The sequence below is a fragment of the Lycium ferocissimum genome, chromosome 6 (genome assembly GCF_029784015.1).
Source record: "Lycium ferocissimum isolate CSIRO_LF1 chromosome 6, AGI_CSIRO_Lferr_CH_V1, whole genome shotgun sequence".
NCBI lineage: Eukaryota > Viridiplantae > Streptophyta > Magnoliopsida > Solanales > Solanaceae > Lycium > Lycium ferocissimum.
Window position 1 is genome coordinate 72304187 of NC_081347.1, and position 20844 is coordinate 72325030.

At 33.2% G+C, this 20844-nt stretch overlaps 1 protein-coding gene across 1 annotated transcript; it reads left to right on the forward strand.

The window, feature by feature from the left end:
* Window positions 1-14941: 14941 nt before the first annotated feature.
* LOC132060333 (serine carboxypeptidase-like 27) lies at window positions 14942-20454 on the forward strand. Its single transcript, XM_059453332.1, has 9 exons — window positions 14942-15831; window positions 15929-16024; window positions 16571-16663; window positions 16786-16871; window positions 17300-17560; window positions 18315-18442; window positions 18527-18622; window positions 19439-19544; window positions 19847-20454. Exons 1-9 carry the CDS (start codon window positions 15459-15461, stop codon window positions 19997-19999), a joined length of 1392 nt encoding a protein of 463 aa, XP_059309315.1. The 5' UTR covers window positions 14942-15458; the 3' UTR covers window positions 20000-20454.
* Window positions 20455-20844: the final 390 nt, after the last annotated feature.

Genomic DNA, 20844 nt, shown 5'->3' on the forward strand with positions numbered 1-20844 from the left:
GAAGATTAATATCACATGATAAGAAAAAACGAAATTCATTTCCACTCATAGCTCTGTTTACAGAAATTGAGAGGAATTCCAATTTTAAACAGTTTTGTTTTTGTTGGGTTTTGTATTTTATGAGTTTTACTTGACGTGTGAGTGTAGTTTACCAGTTTAATGGGTATACTCGGGATCTCTCTAAACGGGCGACTTTTTTCAGGATTCCATAGAAGATTTTGAAATTTTAAGGGGCCAAATTTAAAATCATACTCCTAAAAAAATCTATTTACAATAAAATGAAAAGGGTAAAAAAATGTCATGAACTATTCGAAATAGATCAATTTTGCCCTCCGTTTCATTTTGGGTAAAAAATGTCTTGCATTACATTTTCTGTTCAAAAATTCCCTTTAACTAACTAAATAGCTCAAAAATAACCTTCATACTAACAGTTGCTTCGAAATTAAAAAAAAAAAAAAAAGGGATCACTTTTACCCTTAAATTCTTCAAAATGGGCAATTTTCCCCTTAATTTTAATTTTTTAGGGGGAAGGGAAGTTGAATGTGTGAGATATATAATAACAAAATGAGAAAATGAATAGTATAAACACTTCCTATTTTAACAAGGCGATTATATATATATATTGTAAGAGCTTAGTTGATAATAATTTTCCTTTCAATTTCTCAATTCGGAAAGTGAGTGGAAGATTAATATCACATGATAAGAAAAAAGGGAATTCGTTTCCACTCATAGCTTTGATTACAGAAATTGAGAGAAATTTTTAACAGTTTTATTTGTTGTTGTTGGGTTTTGGATTTTATGAGTTTTATTTGTCGCGTGAGTGTAGTTTAATGGGTACATGGGGAGATGGATAAAGGGATGACTTTTTTTTTCATTGAAGAGGAACAAGATGGATTAGTAGGAAATTCGAATTTTAACTGGTGATTGTGACTGTTAAAAATCATATATAATCCTATGAAATATTTGGGAAAGGAAGAGCAATAAAGAAAAACTCATTTTAATCTATATTTTTGGTTCGAAAATAAATTACACAAAAATCAATAATGCATGCATTATAATACTCTATTAGAATTAATAATAGAGATTTTTTTTTTTTTGCTTGTTGGATATTCTCAAGGTAAAAAGACGAAATAAATCTAGAGATGGAGTGTGAGGGCTTTTTTGTTCTTTAAATATATTGTTAATACACATATTTTTGCTTCATAATTTTTAAAATAATACATATTTTTCTTCATAATTATACGGTTAAAAGCAATCAAATTATTGAGAATATGATTAAGTAAATAAAAATGTATTGTCTCTAACAGTTTAAGTTTTTTAGATGAGATGGTCAGTTACACATATCAACATGGTATCGGAGCAGGCATAGATCCTCAGATCGAGTCTCGCCGTCACTCGTTATTAAAAATAATTTTCACATGTTTGACCCACTAAAAAGAATCAGGCTCGCACATGAGGGCGTGTTGAGAATATGATTGCGGGTTTAAAATATAATTAGCTCTTTTTAACAGCTTGAGCTTTTAGATGAGATAATCATATAATTATGTGGTGATTAAACCACTTCCTTTAAACCAAACGAGCTCAAAGGAAGTGTACGAGTATACATGAATTTCCAGTTTCCATTTTATTTTTATATTTTTGAAAGGAAAAAGAATTATACGTATATTACTGCATAAAGCCAACTTGAAATCACAAGTTTTCCAAAATATATCATGGAAAAAAGTTGGAATTTTTTTTCCTACACTATGAACTAGTACTAGATTCCATGTCATGGAAATATGCATGCAAATATTTACATTCTCAATGATTATTTTCTGGGTAAGTGAACATTTATACTTTGTTCCAACCGCTCTGATTCGTTTTTCTCAACTATATATATCTACAGCCATCCAATTCATTACCAAATAAAAAAAATAATTAGCAATGGATAATTACTGTTATTAAATAGTAAAATGCACTAGTACTAATAATCTTGTTTAACCCTCTACCTGGGAGTCTAGGACCACAAGTAATTAGTGATTATAAGAGTGGTCATCTGTTATTAAACGTACATACTGGAGAAGAGCCCAATCCAAGAACAATATAATGTATGTTGTTTAAAGCGAAGGAAAAATGCATAACTTTTTCCGTGCTTAGACTCATTAAAATCAAACATAGCTCTATTCACAAATGTAGTGCACATATAATGGGAAAATCGCAGGATTGAAATTCAACTAGTTTGGTCTTTAACTTTTACCCCTCAAAATGGTCAAATTTTGTCCTTTAAAGGGGTTTGATGGCGCGAGCAAAAAACCGAACGCGCACCGAAATTTAATATTACCCAAAAAAATTAAAATATTCGCCTTAATATTGTCTTTAAAGCAAAAAAAAAACTTCCAATTGTAATTTTTTTGCATTTGTATCAGGTTCGAATTTCCACTTCAATTGAAAAATCAAAAATCCTTAACAATTTACCCCAAATGAAGGACAATGGGCACTAGGATGACTCTTTAGGATTAATGTATGTCCTTTATGTGTTTTCTTAATTGAATTCTTTACGTTTTGCCCTTCGGTATAAAACCCATAGTAATCCTATGTCATGATTATAGTTTTTGTTAAAAAATTGTATCCTATTTGTTTGATTTTGATTTCAATTTATGCGGACCGGTTTTATGCTTTATGGGCGGACTTGAGAATATAAGTATGCGGGTAATGGAATCGCTTCTAATATTATATTAAAAAGCATAAAATTGAAAAAACCGAAATCGAACCGAACTTTTTAGTTAAAACTTTAAAAAATCGTAAATCGAAAGAACCGACTTGCCTTGAAGCATATATATATATATATATATATATATATTTTTTTTTTTTTTTTTTTTGAACCCGTAAACTTTTAGTAATGCCTTAACTAAAAGTGTGTCTCATGAAACATAACTAAAAGAACCATAAGGCGTACACAAAGGTATAACTAAAATATAAGGCAAAGTTTAAATTTTGTTATAATCTTACTTTTAGTTATGTTTAACTATTTTACTTTGCCTTATATATATATATATTATTTTATTTTTACTTTTCAATGTAAACTTTTAGTTATCCTTAACTAAAAAGTAAAATAACTAAAAGTATGCGCGGCCCAAAAGTAAGGCGGACATGGCACAACTTTAAGCCCTTATAATTCAAAACAAGGAAAAGTTAACGCCTTATGGGGCATAATTTTGTTATGCCTTAACTAAAATTTTGCCCCATAAGGCATAACTAAACTATGTCTTAGGAAAAATTACAACGTATGGGGCGGACTTTTAGTTATGCGGATCCGACTTTAACTTTTGCCAAGATCCAGACATACTCCCGTTGCGAATTTTTTTTTTTTTTTTTTATGCTTGAGCGGGGTTCGAATGAACTTCATGTATTCGCCCGTTAGGCGAAGGCGCGGTAAAGACCTTGCCAAATATGAGGGGAAAATTTAAAGACTACCAATTTGAAGGGGAAAAATTAAAGACCACCCCAAATGAAGGACAATCCGCGAAAAAAGCATGTAATTGTGTTAAGCTACCTATTGGGCTGTAATTTGATGTTCCGACTTTTAACATGTTGACAGGTTACATATCATCATTCTATTTTTGAAATTTCGATACATCTTGGTAGAACTTATATGCACCAAATATTACTTTCTTCCATAATAAACTTTCATGTGCTTTCCATGAAACACAATTATTTTTTCCTTAGCCACCAAAGGTTAGCACGGGAAACACACCAAACTCGCAATTAGAATCACATTTCAACATTAATTACGTCATCCCAAACATTCTTAATTCAGTACCAAATAACCCCCTTCTTCGAGCATGATGTCCACTATTGGTCAATAATTTTTTATTTTTTTTTCGCAAAATACACCATTTTGAGGTCCTCAAATTTAAAACTACAATATAAAGACGATGAATTAGTAGTTGTCCACTGTTATTCGTACTTTAATAATAAATATTTCTAATTATACTTTTTTTAAGATCAATTTTTCGTTTATTTATTTTGGTTGAGTATATATTTTTTCACTTCATCACGTGCTTTATTATTCAAAAAAGTTTTTTTAAAAAAAATACATACATCTAAGTGGCTAGACTCAAGATTTTCATCTAGATGGAGTGACAATTTAATAATTTAATACCTTCTTTAGTATAAATTTCTTCAATAAGATATGCCGTATATTAGGCACTTCAATTTGTCGTTCTATCTTTTTGTGTTTTATCATAAACTTTTATCTTATTTTTCAATGTGAACTCTCTTTATAATATAACTTTAACAATTGTCTTATCACCCCATTTTGCTTTCTCCGCCTACTCTTCTAGACTCTGATTATAAAGCAAATCTCCCTTTTCCCTAACAAAGCTTCACTATTCTCTTGTTTTTTTGTGGTCTTCTAGAATCCAAATAATCATCAACCAAAGGTTAATTAATTAATTATTAGTCTTGTTGCTATAAATTCTCTTGATCTCCATATATATAGGTGTTAATCTTAGCTTGTTTGTTCTCACCAAATAAGTGTCTATATTTTCTTCATAGCTCAAATTTCTCTCTCGTATCAAGAGGGAAAAGAATTCAATTCATACAGTCGATTCTAACTTGTTTGAGATTGAAACGCCGTTAATTTTATATATCTTTGTTATATAGAAAGGAAAAAAAGATGGAATTGAACAAGTTAATACATGTTGATCAAGAAGAAGAAGATTGTCTTTCTTTTCGTGATTGTCTTTCTTTTCGTGACCTTCCCATATATAGCAATGCTAAAGAATGGGAAAACTACAATTCACGTGAATCACAAAGCTTCAATAGTTCTCAAGAGGAAGGTTTGTTTGAGTTCTTCAATCAAGAATATTGGATCAAGAATCAATTTTCCCATCATCAAGATATAATTTTTTGTGGAAAAATAATTCCTCAAGAAAAACCCATCAAAGATATTAATCCCCAAAAGCTCAAAAACAAGGGAAAAATAGGGGATTATATCACATTTTTGCAAGGTAATAAGAAGAGTTTGAGATCACGGTATTTATTATTATTTGGAACGTCAAGATCATTTTCACAAGAGATGGAATTAAGAGACCTCAAGAGAAGACAAAGTAGTAATAATGTTTCATCATCTTCATCACCTTCTTCATTTCATTTAAGAAAAATTAATGATGAGAAAGTGAGTGTAATTAGTAATAGTAGATGTAATAATAAGGGTAAGGGCAAAGGCAAGGGGTTATGGTGGCTAATCAAAAAATTGAGTTGCAGTGATAACTCTTATCATGCTCAGGCAGTGGTGAAGGCATCCATTAGTTACATTCCACAAGTCATGTGACAAGAAATTTTGACATCATACAATATAATGGTATCGATGAGAATCTCATGTAATGTTAAATTAATTTCCGATGAGTCTTTCGTATACTTGTTGCGTGTTTAGCATAGGCAGATCCAAAACGTAAATTCATTGGATTTTGATGTTAAAATTATGGATTCTCAGATTTAATATTTTTTATTAGGTTTTTACACATATATATATATATATATGTTCCGTATAAAATTGGTTGGTATGAACCCGTAGTTAAAAGGCTACATACACCCTGATCTTTCGTCGCTGAGAGTCTTTCATATAATAATTACATGTTCAATTCTCACAATTTCTTTTTTTCCCCTCACTTTCTTGATCCTCCAATATAATAGAAAAGTTCGTTTTCTAGTTTGAAGTTTTTTCCCTTCTTAACCGATAACTAGTTTCTATATGTGTCTTCTTGAGCGAGAAGTGCTTCATAGATGTGGAGCATGAACGCATATATTTTTTTTCCCTTTGCCTCTCTCGCTTACAGTTGCTTCCAATTTATTGGAGGACGGGAACATCCCGCTCTTAATATACTATTCGTTGTCACTAACCCATGAGGATCCAGCTTTTTAGTCGAACCTAGGCTCAGATTTTCACGTGTTTCAAAATTTCGAATCCGTAATTCAGTTACTGGTGGAACTGTTAGTTTTCATGTGGAAGAATGTCCCTTAACTTTTTAACTATCTTCATTAACATATGACAACGTTCATTTTTTTCAAAGACAGTATCTATCTTAACTCAAGCTCGAATAACTCGGGCACAGTTTGGAAACGGCCGCTAATACCCAAGATTTTTTAAAGGGAAAATGTTATATCAGGTTGTCTAAGTTAACTGTGTCTTTTTCAGAATTTTGTGACATTCATGACATCAACTACCTCGTTCTGCAGTGCAGCACGTGTTATATAATGCTCATACGTGATTAATTGTATGCATCACTTTTTGTTATCTCTTTTTTAATAGACAATATTCCAAAATTTAAGTGGATGGTCGGCTTAAAAAAAGCACGTAATATGTATAAATGAATTCAACTTAATTAGAATGACAATATTTATATATTTACAAATCACGTGTTTTTTATGTTTTACAAAGTGCTAATACTGCAATATAAATCAATATTTCTTTTGATTTGATATTTGTATTTGGTTTTCTAATTAATCTAAGCATTAAAAGACTTGTGCTCAGAAAGGAAATTAAGCATCACGCCTTTTTCACAAATGGCGTGCCGTTCCGCGTCCAAATTAATTTTTTATCTAATATGTGGATTCGAAGTTGGGCTTGCTAAAACCTAACTATAGACATGATATCTGACAGATAGAGCATAATTTTAACTTTATGGACTCTCGATTTTAGAATGACGATTTCAAGTGTTAATAACAGGATTCTAAATTTAATATGTGTACATATTTCATATTTTTTTAACACAATGCAATGTTTGAGCAGAACCTACTCGGTCCGTCCGAACTCGTACCTGCCTTCTACCTCTGCCTTGATGTCTGATACATATTAATGTTTCCTTCTTACTTGATCAATCAAATTGACACCAATCTTTTATTTCTTTTTTCTCTTAAGAAGGAAAAAATTACTTCAAAAGTATTAAAGTAAAAATTACGAAAGAAACAAAAAGAACTTTTACAACAAGCACATAATCATAATTGATTTACCAAAAAAGTTGGCACTATAATATAATTGGACAGGAGAATAACTGGACAATATTGCTTCGGGAGATACTCACTTAATATGAATGGTTTATTACAAGGAGGAGGAGGTGACAGCATCTTGTCTGTAATTTGTTAAAATTGGCTAATTAAACTTTTATAAAGTGTATATTATAACTTAAAAGTAGGGTGAAAATTGGCTACCACATGAAATGTTTACGATTGCTTCCTAGGAGTAAATAGCCTGTGATGGACCTTATCAAAGCTCAAGTAAATAGGCCCAAAAGTTATATTGGACCGAGTCGATGAAACCAACTAGAGCCCAACACAGAAGTCCACTTTCAAGAATGAGAAAAAAGTTAAATTTTTGGCAGGATTGTCCTTCATACGGACTGGTCTTTAATTTTTGGCCCTGCTTCTCATTTAATAAAAATTTGTGGGCCAAATTACCCTTATTCACTAGTTTATGGAACTACAGGTTCTAGGTTCGATCCCCAGCAGAGTCAGAAAAAAAAAATTGCAAGGCAAAGGACCGACATAAAAGTTCTGTAGAAATGAAGTTAGAAACTTTGCCTTTTCGGACAAAGTTACATAGAAACTTTGTCTTGTCGTGCATAAGTTTCTATGAAACTTTGCATTGCGAAATTAGGTCATAAATAAGGGTAGGCCAAATTTTTTTGTTTGTTTTTTTTTCGATGTAGGGATATTTTCGACCACTTTTTTTGTTACTTAAAGTGCCGAAGGAAAAAATGAAAGACCAGCCATCTGAGGGACAAAAATTAAAGACCAACCCCAAGATAGGGTCACTCATATGAATAGCCAGAACAAAATTGAAGAAATTGCACGGCTTGTCCTTCAAATGGGCTTGTCTTTAATCATGTTCTTCAAAATCAAACTTATGTCTAGCGGGGCATAAGTTCTTTAGGTGCTGGGCATAACTTGTGGGATATTATGATGCGAAAATATAAATTTATACACTACGAAAAAAGTTATTTATCTTGAGGGCCAAAAATTAAAGACCAGCACAAAATAGGGAAACAGTGCAAATGACCCACAAAATGATATTGTTGAAAAACATTCTCTTACTAAAAAATAAGACATGCCCACTTTAAATTCTTGTATTTTTTATATTCTCATTTGTATTTCACCTTATATCTTGCATATAATGAAAGATAATGTTTTTTCATAACTTATACATACATTATTTATCAGGCAGATAAAAGAGGTAACCAAACACTGTATTAACTACTAAAAAATAATGAATCACCAGCATAAATTGTGGCGGGATAATCGGGGTCCTTCCATCCTTAACCAAAAGTCTAGGGTTCGAGCCCCTGAGAATGGAAAAAAAAAATTATTGGGAGCGTGTAACACGTCGTACCTTCTAACGAAGCCTTATTCATGATTCAGGGACTTAGAGACCAAGACGGGGAGTGTTGGGATTGAAAATTTGCCTCAAATCGGTAAATGGTAAGCCAATGATATCCACGTTCATATATTAGGAGTTGCATAGAAAGGTGTAACACCTCGTGCATTCGGGCTAAGATTTGACTCATAAGACAAGGGTATCATGAACCCAATTTGAGTAGTGTATAAATGGAGTTTGAAACCCAATAAAGACATGAGAAGAGTCGCTTTGAAGAAAAGGAAAGTCGAGCTACTACGGAGCGTGTTTTTAAGTGAGTTTTACCACGTCTCAATTAAAATGAGTATACGGAAAAATCTGTAAGGAATTTGGGAAAATTTCCTTCTTGAAAGTTGTAGATCTTTGAAATACCTTTCCAACGGTATATTATGGAGTCAAACGGACATCTGTACAAAAAAGTTATGCCCGTTTTACTAAACCAGTGTTTCGCCGATATACGGTGGAAATGTGCGGGCCGTGAAAATTATACGGGCCGTATATTCAGACCGTAAAATTGGACGAAAAGCCCAAATCACTGGAACGAATGTACGGTAAGACATACGGTCCGTAAAACTTTTATGGGACGTAAAATAGGGCGTAAAATGGGTCCGACAAAGAATTATAAAACTTCGTTTTAAAGCTTTTTCACTTCATTCTTCACACCCCCAAGCCCTCCCAACGACCTTCTATTCTCTCCCATCATCACGAACACCAAGGTAAGCCTACTCTAATCATTCCAAGTCAATTCTAATATATATTCTTGTAATCTAAACAAGAAATCATCATTCCTAACCTAGGGTTTTTCAAGAAAACCCATCTCAAGGTTCAAGAATTCAAGATTTTGGAATTCTTCTTCAAAGTTAAAGTATTCAATTCAAGTTTGGAGCATTACCAGGTATGTAGAGTTACTATCTACGTGTGGGAACATCATTGTTTCTTCCCACGCCTCATAATCCATAAATTATGATTCTCTACTAAAACTGAAGGTTTTATACCACTTCTTCATGATAACCCAGTAGTCCAAGTCCATGATTATACTATGTATGAATTGTTATAATTACATCATTGAGTTCTTAATATTTCTTTATGATTATTGAGAATCCGTCTGTAATCCATGAAAACCCATATATCTCATTCCATGGGTTCATGCCTACTAGTTTATATATATTATGCTATTTTCAAGAAAATACTATACATGTTTTACAAGTTTATGTAAGTAAGATATGATTCATGATATCCATATACAAAGTTATATTCATGAAACCGTGGGACAGCAAGTGCCACTTATTTTACATGTTCAAGTTTTTTGGAGTTGTTTTAATTACCGAGGAAGGCTGTGATAGCCCGAAACTACGTAGCCACCGTAGGATGAGGATCGTTCCACCCATGTCCCGATTTATATCTCATAATGACCGGATCCTTTCATATTTTATTAAATCTCATGTTCCTGGCAAGGATCGGAAGAGTTCTGTTGGCGGACTGAAGCACTAGACCATGTATCGGTTATAAGTTATTGCTCTCCTACTTATGATATTTTTACTCATGCTTTATATTATATATGTATTCATGTTCATGCTCATAACCAGGTTTCGGTTTCACGTTCGATTCTTATCTTTATTACTTTATGTCCCATGTTATTTCATTCGGTTGTTTTTTTTACACGAAGACATTCAATGTCGACGTCTCCTTTTATTTGCCGGGGCTCGTATTTTCACGTGCACAGTACGTATTTACGGACGCCGCATCTTCGGTAGATTTGCTCGTACGTCTCATTGGTGAGCCCCATCTTTCGGGTTTAGTTAGTTATCTTTATTTTACTAGTCATGCATTTAAAGGTATCGAGAGCTTCTTTGTCCAGAAGTACGTTTTCAGTAAGATTCATGATTAGAGGTTTCATAGACTAATCGGTTAGTTATGTTAGACATGCAAGGTGTTTAGCCATCTTTGGCTCAACTCATGTTATTTCCGCATTTATGATTTAAACAAGTGTTTCATTAAATTATTATGACATCTCATGTTTTATAAAAGCTCATCACGTTCATGCTATATTTTTCGCTCACAGAATGCTTTTACGATGATTGACAAGCCATGTGGTTATTCGATTACATCGCAAGATGGTACCAGCCGTGGTTTCGCCTGAGCCGTAGTTCGGGGCGTGACGGTTGGGTACGAGACAACTAAACTATGTATATCCGATTAGGATAAGGATGCTCCGCCCGATTAGGACGGTTCCTTCATGTTTACCCATTGCAGTTATTGGATCCATTCATGTCATGTTCATATCTCGTACCCGACAAGGTAATGGTATTTGCTTAATTGATTTGACAGGTAGATGGACGCCACGTGCTCACGTGGTGGTTAAATGTCGGCTCTACTAAGGCTCTCCCACTTAAAATGTTTTACTCGTGTCAGATGATGCTCATGTTCATATTCAACTTACAGTTTCGGTTTCAGTTCTATTATTTCATATATATTTATTCATATTAGATGATGCTCATGTTCATGTTCTGCTTACAGTTTCGGTTTGCTTTCAGTTCTAATTTCACGTGCCATGTTATTTCATTCAGTTGCTTTACATACCAGTACAATTCAAATATACTGACGTCCCCTTTTATGGCCTGGGTGCCTGGATTTCACAATGCAGGTATTGATTTACGATTCTGACCGCGATTACGCTCGTTAGGACCGTTCACGTATCGGTACATTGGTCCCATTCCATTCGAGGTGTTATCTTTACTTTATTTTCATGTTAGTTATGCATCGGTATCATAGGGGGCCTTGTCGATGGCAGTTTTGATCAGACTCATATCGGAGGTTTCATAGGCTACCAATTAGGTTATGTCAGCGTCGAAGTTGAGTTAACTCGTTAGTTGGAATTACTATATTCCCGCATTCATGATATAATAGTATTTTCGGACTTATGATTATTGAACTTTCATTGTTTTCAGGTTATGCATGTTTAACTTATATTCCGTTATTGTTCGATGTGCGTCACGCGGTTCGCTCGGTCATGTGCAATAAGGCATCGAATGTCGTGTTATGTTAGTCATGATTGGGGCGTAATGACGCCGCCCCGTAAAATGGGCTAGCCGCGCGATTGACTTAATCGTGTTTACAATGAGTACGAACACCTCGTAATAAACTAAAAAAATAAAAAATAATAATGAATCTTCTGCTGACTAGATCTCCTCCCATAGAACAAACACGCAACCCCTAAAGTAATAAAACTCATTAGATGCTGAATTTCTGGACAACAGTTGTAAAAGGAATTAATATAAAATTTAATGGATTAGTTATTTCATCACAAATTGACTAGTGAATCTTCCTTTACGTAATCAAAAGGTTTTAAACACCTAATCTTCACGTGTCTGAGCGCATCAAATTGAACAATGCAAACCAAATCAATTAATAAGTACAAAAAGTAGTTAAAAGTGGCTAACCTTCTACCTTGTCTTCAGTCCAAGATATACATATAGAGTGTTGTTGTAATCTCTTTTTTTTTTTCTTTTTTTATTAGTATTACTTTTTGGCTCGATTAATCTGTGCATGTGACGTATTTTAAGGTAAAAGTTTTAAAGTTCGAGACTCTTTATATTTGAGGCTCGAACACAATTTTTTTTTATTAAAGATGAAGAGATCATATCCATCATATAAATGCCCCTTAGTTGGTAGTAGTGTTGTTGTACTCTATTTTTTTTGGTGTTTGGCTCTCTCAATTATTCCTTTTTTTTTTTCCTCCATGCTATTCAATAATTTATTGGCCTGACTAGCTTCGCTCCGGGTAGAGTGTTATTGAATTTTTCCTCCTAAAGGTATAACTATTTGATATTCATTATACGTTTACTCGACTAATCTCTGAGAATGTCTCATTTTAAAGGAAAACCTCCCTAATAAGGAATTTTCATTTCCACGGCTCGAATCATTTCTTTAAATAAGGGCGAAAAGGTTATATTCACCCGATCATACCATTAGTGATAGTGTTGTTGTAGTCTACTTTTTAGCGTTCGCCTCGGTCATTGTAATCTAATTTTTAACGTTCGCCACGATCAATTAATCTCTTTTTCTACCTGGAAAATACAATATCAAATATTTATTGGTTCAACTAAATCTGCACGACACATAATTCATTAAATTAATAAAAAAGCAATTGCTATCAAGAGACTTTAGTTTTTTTAAAATTAGTTAGAAAGTGGTTTTGGTTGGAAAAGTTTTGGAGCTTTTCGACCTTTCAATTATCCATCTTATTCGACGGTGTCAATTAAATTGTACTATATTGCACGTCAAAAAGTCTTGGATATTCCATGTGAATTTGTGATGAGAATTTGCCAGCCAATCGAATTCAGTCAATGCAAACAAAAATCCCATGTGCTCTTCCTACCTATTATAAGTCAATTGCTCCAAAAGTGGCTATTTAACGTAATAAAATTGAGAAAAAGTATATCCCTTATTTTACACTGTTCCCTAATTCCCAAGACCCAATAGGTGGGGTTGTGTGAAATGGAATGAAAGTACACCTCTAATTCACACACAATTAATTTGTTTTATGATCTTCTTTTTTATTTTATTGACGGTTTAGTACTTTGTCTATTTCTTTTATATGACCTGTTTGAATAAACGTGAAATTAAAATTACATCATTTTTCCATAAATAGTTTTTGAAATATTTGTAAAAGAAATCCAAATAATAAGTACTCCACTTGTTTTATGATATGACCCATTGTTTTAATTTCAATTTAAAATGGAAAATTTAACAAAACTGAATTGAGTGGTATTTCACGTTAAAAGATTACTTTACAACTTTACACTTACAGAAAAGTCAAATTTTTTGTGAGGTGAAATGCATGTCCTAAATATAACAGATTCATCCAAATATATGCCCATTTCCTTTTTGTGTTATTTTTTTTTTCTTTTTAAATAGTACATAAGGGAAAGGAATACTATGATAATGTAATAGATAAGGAGCTCATCATCAACTGATATAACCCTCAACGTCGACTTAACTATTTTTCCCTTCAACTTTCAACCAAACATTGTCCAGATAAAGAAAATGAAGTCTTTTTTTTTTTTTTTTTTTTTTGCACTTATGGCTTTCAATATGTCATATCATTTATGTGAGAGTATTCTTTATGTGATTATAAAACTTTAAAACCTTATGGTATTAAATAATGACATCACATTTGTGCGTGACCCATCATATTGGAACGATTCGATAGGAACAATTAAACTCATATTTTATCATTTTTACAATGGCTAAAAATAAATTATAAAAAATTATTATTAACGGCAAAATGAAAAGTTTAAGTTAAATTATTTCAAAAAAATTAAGTATTTCTTTGTAACAAATAAAAAATAGAGTCAAGGTAAACAATATCAAAGTACTGTAAAAATGTGCCGCATTAGGCATTTACAAAAGTTGATAACAACAACAAAATAACCAGTGAAATGTCACAAAGTGGGGTCTGAAAGGATAGAGTATACAAACTTACCCCTATCTTGGGGGTAAAGAAGTTGTTTTCGATAGACCGTCGGCAGAAGGACAAAAAACTCAAATCAGTTTAAACAAGCAAATAAACGTAAAATATATTATTCTTGTATATACACTTTGTAATACTTAATCCTGATTAATTAATAAGAATTTTCACTTTAACTAATTATTCAGTTTGTTATAACCATGTGAGTACACTTTGTTTGGATGGTTGTTACATATTGTTTCATAATGTATAGTATAGTATAGTATTGTATTGTATTGTATTGTATCGTATTGTATTGTTTAGATTAACACAGTGTTTGGATAGACCGTATCGTTTCTCGTCGTTACATAATCTCACACATCGACGATTTGAAGGATAAACCTATAAAAAAAAGTAGGGTACGAGATAGAGCTACCAGAAAAAGGTAGGGTAAATGATAAAATAGAATTATTAGATAATAAAAGTGAGAAAAAGAGACAAGGTAACGAAGTAAGGTAAAATTTTCATTAACATACTTCTTTCATTGAGGTTTACTTTATTTATTAATAAAAAACTACTTCTGTGCACTCACTTTACCGATTCACTTAAAAAAAAGACGTAATTTACATAAAATGAGACTTTTCGTCGTTATGTAACAATGAGTTTAACGATACGTTACATTAAAATTTAAGTAACCACCAAAACAAACATTATATTCAAATTAACAACAAAATAAAATACAATAGGTAGCTTCCCACCAACCAACCAAAGGATGTGGTCTAACAGATAGATTCATTTGCATCTCCCTTAACAGGCTTTGGTATGAAAAAATCCTTAAGAGGGAGCCTTCCCCCGAATGGGGCCCTAAACGCACGAATACGGATATGTCCCAGCCTTAAATGCAATTATCGAACACCGAATGAAAAAAAAAAAAATTACGTCCCACCAAAATAATTATGACGAAACCCATCAATCATTCCGTGATTGTGAATGACAAAAGGTAGATATTTCTCAGTGGTTGGATAGTAGTGACTAGTGATAGTATAACTAAAACAACTCCATTTTGTATGGCCAGAAGGCGGCGGTTAAATTGGTAAGATTATCTAATGTCCAAAAAGATTAACACCTCAGTATTTAGAAATAATTTAATTATTTACGGCCACATAAATATCTAAAGCTTATTTTAGACCACACATTTAAAAAATCTTCCTTTATTTTTTAAATTTTATGTCAAGTCAAACTAAAACAATCTTTTTGGAACGGAGTGATTATAAAAAAATTGTCAACTTCATTAAGTAGTAATCTGGGATCAAATCTCCTATTATTACTACTATAATAGGAGTATAATAATTGTAGAATTTTTTTAGAGATCTGTGCATCTGGTTATTCACCATTTTATAGTCTGCTTCTTGGGTGTCATTTTCATTTGCCACAGTACAATTCAATTATATTGTCTTTTTTCTTGTCTCATCATTTCTTGAAAATCCCAATTTTTTTCTTGTTTCTGTGTTTTTCACTGTATAAATTCCAACCCCATGTGATACATGTGCACATAGTTATTAGTACTATTCATATTCTTTGTGTTTTGGTTTGTTTTTCATTTTCAAGATTCAATTCATGGAGAATTTTTTGCCTTCTTTTGTGTATGTAATTTGTTTGTCATTGTTGTTTCTTGGTACTACTTGTTATTCAACTAATGTAGAACAAGAAAGGGATAGAATTACTTCTTTGCCTGGACAACCTGAAAATGTACAATTCAGTCAGTACTCAGGTTATGTTACTGTAAATCAACAAGCTGGAAGGGCACTGTTTTATTGGTTGATTGAATCACCAAGAACTCGAAACCCCGAAAAAAGGCCACTTTTATTGTGGCTAAATGGTGGACCAGGTTGTTCTTCAGTAGCTTATGGAGCTGCTGAAGAAATCGGTCCGTTTCATATTAATGCTGATGGGAAGACACTTTATATGAATCCGTATTCGTGGAATAACTGTACGTGTGTCTGTTTTAGATCAATTTTTCGCGTTTTGAATCTGTTTTGCTTTTTTCTTTTGTGTTACTAATCGAATTGTGTTGTGTTTATGGGCAGTGGCGAATTTGCTGTTTCTTGAATCACCAGCTGGAGTTGGATTTTCGTATACGAATACTTCCTCAGATTTATATAACGCGGGTGATCAAAGAACAGGTATGGATGATTGAGTAATTGAATGTTCGCTTGTTATGTATGTGCTTTTGATGTGAGAAATCTTGAAGATTCATAGTAGGCATTTGGACATAAAAAATGCGATATTTGAAAAAAAGTAGTATTTGAGAAAAAGTTGAAAAGGGTATTTGGATAACTGAGTAATTGAATGTTTGTCATTATGTATGTGCTTTCGATGTGAGAAATCTTGAAGATTCATAGTAGGCGTTTGGACAAAAAAAAAAAAGTGATATTTTAAAAAGTACTAATATCTAAAGTGAAAAATGGTTTTTGGAAAGCGAGTTTGTGTTTGGATATGCATTTAACTCGAAAAAAGTTGAGATTTTATGAGCGGAAAAAAAAAAATTCACTTGAAAAACTGGTCAAAACCACTTTTTCAAACTTGAACTCATCTTGAGAATCTTTTTTCAAAAAATCAATTCAATGTATAACCAAACGCTATTTTGATTTTGAAAAATTTGTATGGAAAAAAGGGAGCCCTTACGATGTTTATGCTGAAATGCTGAACCCTGGCCTTCCAATTTGTAGCTGAAGATACCTACCAGTTTCTTGTCAAGTGGTTTGAAAGGTTTCCACAGTACAAGCATAGAGAATTTTACATTGCAGGAGAAAGTTATGCAGGTACTTTATAACACACTAATTGCTAGCATCTATATTTGTTATTCTGTTTGGTTACTTGAACATATTTTACCAACATCTAGTATTATAAGATACTAATTCCATTTTTTTTTAAATCTGTTTAGGGCACTATGTTCCACAGCTATCTCAACTTCTCTACCAGAGAAACAAGGGAATCAAGAACCCAATTATTAATTTCAAGGGCTTTATGGTACTAGTAGTGACATTTTGAATGTTTAATGCAATATTAAAAGCCTGTCTGACCAAGCTTCTCCAAGGACAAAAGTGTTCTTTTAGTTTTTTTTTTTCAAAGTTGTGGTGTTTGGTTAATTTTTTAGGAGAAGGAAAAAGTGTTTTTTTGAGTAGAACTTCTGAAAAAGGTAACTTCTCCCTAAAGTACTTTTTTGAAAAGTACTTTTGAGAAAATACACCTAGAAGCACTTTCTTAAAGCTTGTCCAAACACTAATTGCTGCTCAAAAGTGCTTTTCAAAATTGATTATCCAAACACAATCTGCTTCTCACCAATAGTACTTTTTTGAAAAACACTTTTCAAACTAAGCAGATTTTAGAAGCTTGGCCAAACAAGCTATAAGTTATGGTCTGTTTTAATGGTCTATTTCTTTGGCTGTTCTTTTTAGGTGGGGAATGCTGTTACCGACGATTACCATGACTATGTTGGCACGTTCGAGTACTGGTGGACCCATGGCTTGATTTCGGATTCTACATACAAGCTTCTCCAGATAACGTGTAACAAGGGATCTTCTGAACATCCTTCCACTGATTGTACAAAAGCTCTTCTTCTTGCAGAACAAGAGACTGGAAATATTGACCCATATAGCATATATACTCGTCCTTGTGCCAGTACTTCTGCACTTCGGCGCAACCTAAGGGGTCATTATGTGAGTCTTTTATTTTTATGCTCTCTTCTTATTCACTTATCGATGGCAAATGTAGGTAATTGTAGAATGTTTAACTAAGGCTGATAGAGAGTTGTAGAAGATAAACTACTTGTGATGATATTGGCTTGGTTCTGAGTACACTTTCAGAACTTTAGCTTGCTAAAATGACTTGAAAAATGTTACTACATGCTTAAAAAGAATAACAAAGACAGATAATTTTGCGATGTGAAAGATTTGGAGTTTTAGACTATATGGTTGAAAGTGTGGATACTTAGATTTGATATCTCAATCTGAAGTAGAATCCTCTTTTTGGCGCCTGACTTGGAAAGTGGTTAGCTTTACCAAAATCTTACATTGTCAAAGATGACTAACAAAGATCCAAAACATAACTACACATTCTTTTTCACCTTGTGGAAAAATTGAAGTTCTCAATCCTTTGTCAAAATGTATGCACCTATCAAAGTGATGTCCCCTTCTGAAATAGATCCCTTTCTCAGTGGATCAGTGTTTCATGCTGGTGCTCTCCAATTGTTAATTACGCTGGAAGATTGCATTTAAGATATGTTTTCACACTTGTTTAAGTGTGAAACTGTTAATCATTCTGGACTGCAGCGTTTGGTATTGTACATCTAATCTTGATACTTATGTCCTTTTGGTAGTCCCAAAGTCCTCAATTTATATCATCTATCTTCTTTATCAATTAATGCTTGGACATTCAAGTTTTTTAACTTCTCTTCCTGTTTCAAAAACGTAGCCATGGATGTCCAGAGCATATGATCCATGTACCGAGAGATACTCTGAAGTTTATTTTAATCTTCCAGAGGTACAAAAGGCATTCCATGCTAATGCAACTAAGCTTACCTATCCATGGAAAACATGCAGGTGCGTTGAAAAACTTTGGAAGTTTCCAGTTTCCTATCTTCAAACTTGTTGATAACTTTTAATTGGATCTTTTTTGGTTTCCAGTGATATTGTTGGAAACTATTGGGCCGATTCTCCTCTTTCAATGCTTCCCATCTATCAAGAACTAATTGCTGGCAGCGTCAGGATATGGGTATTCAGGTAAAGCTAAGTCAGTCCTCCTTTTGCCCCTCTGTTCTCATTGTGTTATTGGACCCCATATTCTTTGGTTATCCGTATTTATTTACTGACTAGAACTTCATCTATAAAAATTCTCATACCTGAAAGTACTCTTTTTCTTTGAACAAATTAGTTGGCTTTCGGCCTGTGTTCTTCTATGCGATTTTTTGATAATTCTTATGCTAGGAGTTGCTGCGCTAGTGAAGAGTACTGCATAATTTCAGTAACTCTTTTTTGGGATAAGGTTCAATATGCTGAAGTACTATAACTAACTTCTATGAAGATGCATTTTTTACGGCTTATTAATCCATGTAATGATGCATAGTTAGGTTGTTTCTGGTGTACGATTGGTAAAAGATGTGAAAACAGGTTATAGGAGACTGAAGTCTCTACTAATTATAATTGAATAGTGGACTTTTTCTAGTGTCACTAATTATAACTGAATGTAGTACTCTTTCTATCTTTACACGTTTTATATAGCTGATTTTGTTGGCTTCATTGTTAGCACTAGAGATGTATTATTGTGCCATAAGACGAGCATTTTTCAGCCTAGACCTAAGAAACATTCATTTGGCTTTTCAAACGAAGAACATCAAGTACGAAAGGCGAGCTAGAAACATCTTGTATTATGTGTCTTGTCTTCTAAGTAAGTCGTAGAATGAACTGAGAAGTTTGAGGTCACATCTTGAATCATCATGGTTTACATAAGTGTTTCGTTACAAAATTTTGACCATGTCTACCTTTTTCAGCTTATCTTTATCAGACCTGATTTAGCCAAACATCTGACATTTTTTGCAGTGGGGATACTGATTCAGTTGTTCCTGTAACCGCAACTCGATATTCTATAGATGCTTTGAAACTTCCAACTATCACCAACTGGTATCCTTGGTACGACAACAAAAAGGTTAGTCATTATTCAGAAAAACCCTTAAATGTACATGCAACTTTTTTTTGGTAACTGTAGTGTTCGGGTTCCACGGGGTACCACTCCCACCAGTACAGTTCTTTGGGTAACTCCATCCACCAAGGCTGGGACAGATGTGAAAAATCACTTTTTTTTTTTTTTTTTGCTTCCGTTGGGATTTGAACCTGAGACCTCATGGTTCCCAACACAAAACTTTTTTCTTCTTGGCAACCTTTTGCATCTTTTCCTCTCCTATATTGAAATTCATGCTTTCGTTTGTCTTTGACCTTATTTATGAATAGGTTGGAGGATGGAGCCAAGTATACAAAGGGTTGACCCTTGTAACTGTAACAGGAGCGGGGCACGAGGTGCCACTTCATCGCCCTCGCCAAGCTTTCATTCTATTGAGATCCTTTTTGGAGAACAAGTCCATGCCAAGAAGTGAAAATCTGTAGAAATTCTTCAATTAATCGTGTTGTCAAAGGATTAGGGATATCGATATAATTGCTCATTCTTTCCCCTCGGCTGGCATCTTCTGTTTGGACTTGGAAATCGTGAAGTAGGGGAGATTCAGGATTTTTATACCTCAATAATGATGTACAATGGCTACAATAGAAATTTCCATTCATAAATTAGTTTGAATTCATTCTGTAGATAAGAACATTCCATGTAAATGGAGTTTCCAGTTGAAAGACATTCTTATAAGGAAATCCTACTTGTTTGTTGCTAATTTTTGGAGAGAAATTTGACTCCATGCAACTTTAGCTTTAAAAAGATTAGTCTGAAGGGAGATAGCTAGTCTGAGTGGGGTTGATGCAAGTGCATTCTTTATGAATATTGAACCTTGTGCTGCCAAATTCATTTTGAATTTCTCTGATTCCTTTTTTAAGAAAGTCCAGAGTTATGTGTTTCTGTGTTAGCTCACATTACGTGTTCTCTATAACAATATATTGCTATAGTAGCCAAAAAATTTCCGGACAAACGACACCATTGTAGAGAGATTTGACTGTACTTTTTGCTATTCATCTTATGTGGCAAACTTTTCTTTTTAATCGGTCTAGAAAAGATTGCCACATTTCTATATTTCACATTTTTATGGAGAGATAAAAGCATGAAAGGATATGCGGGATTCTTATCATCACTCACTTAATAGTCAGTAGTAAGAACAATTTTGGTTCTTAACTATATTTAGCTTACTTATCATTTTTTTCCTAGTAATTTTCTTGAATTTCTTGTTCAGCCAAATATGTCACATAAAATAGAACGTTGATGTAATAGTTATGCACAGTTTTATACCAGG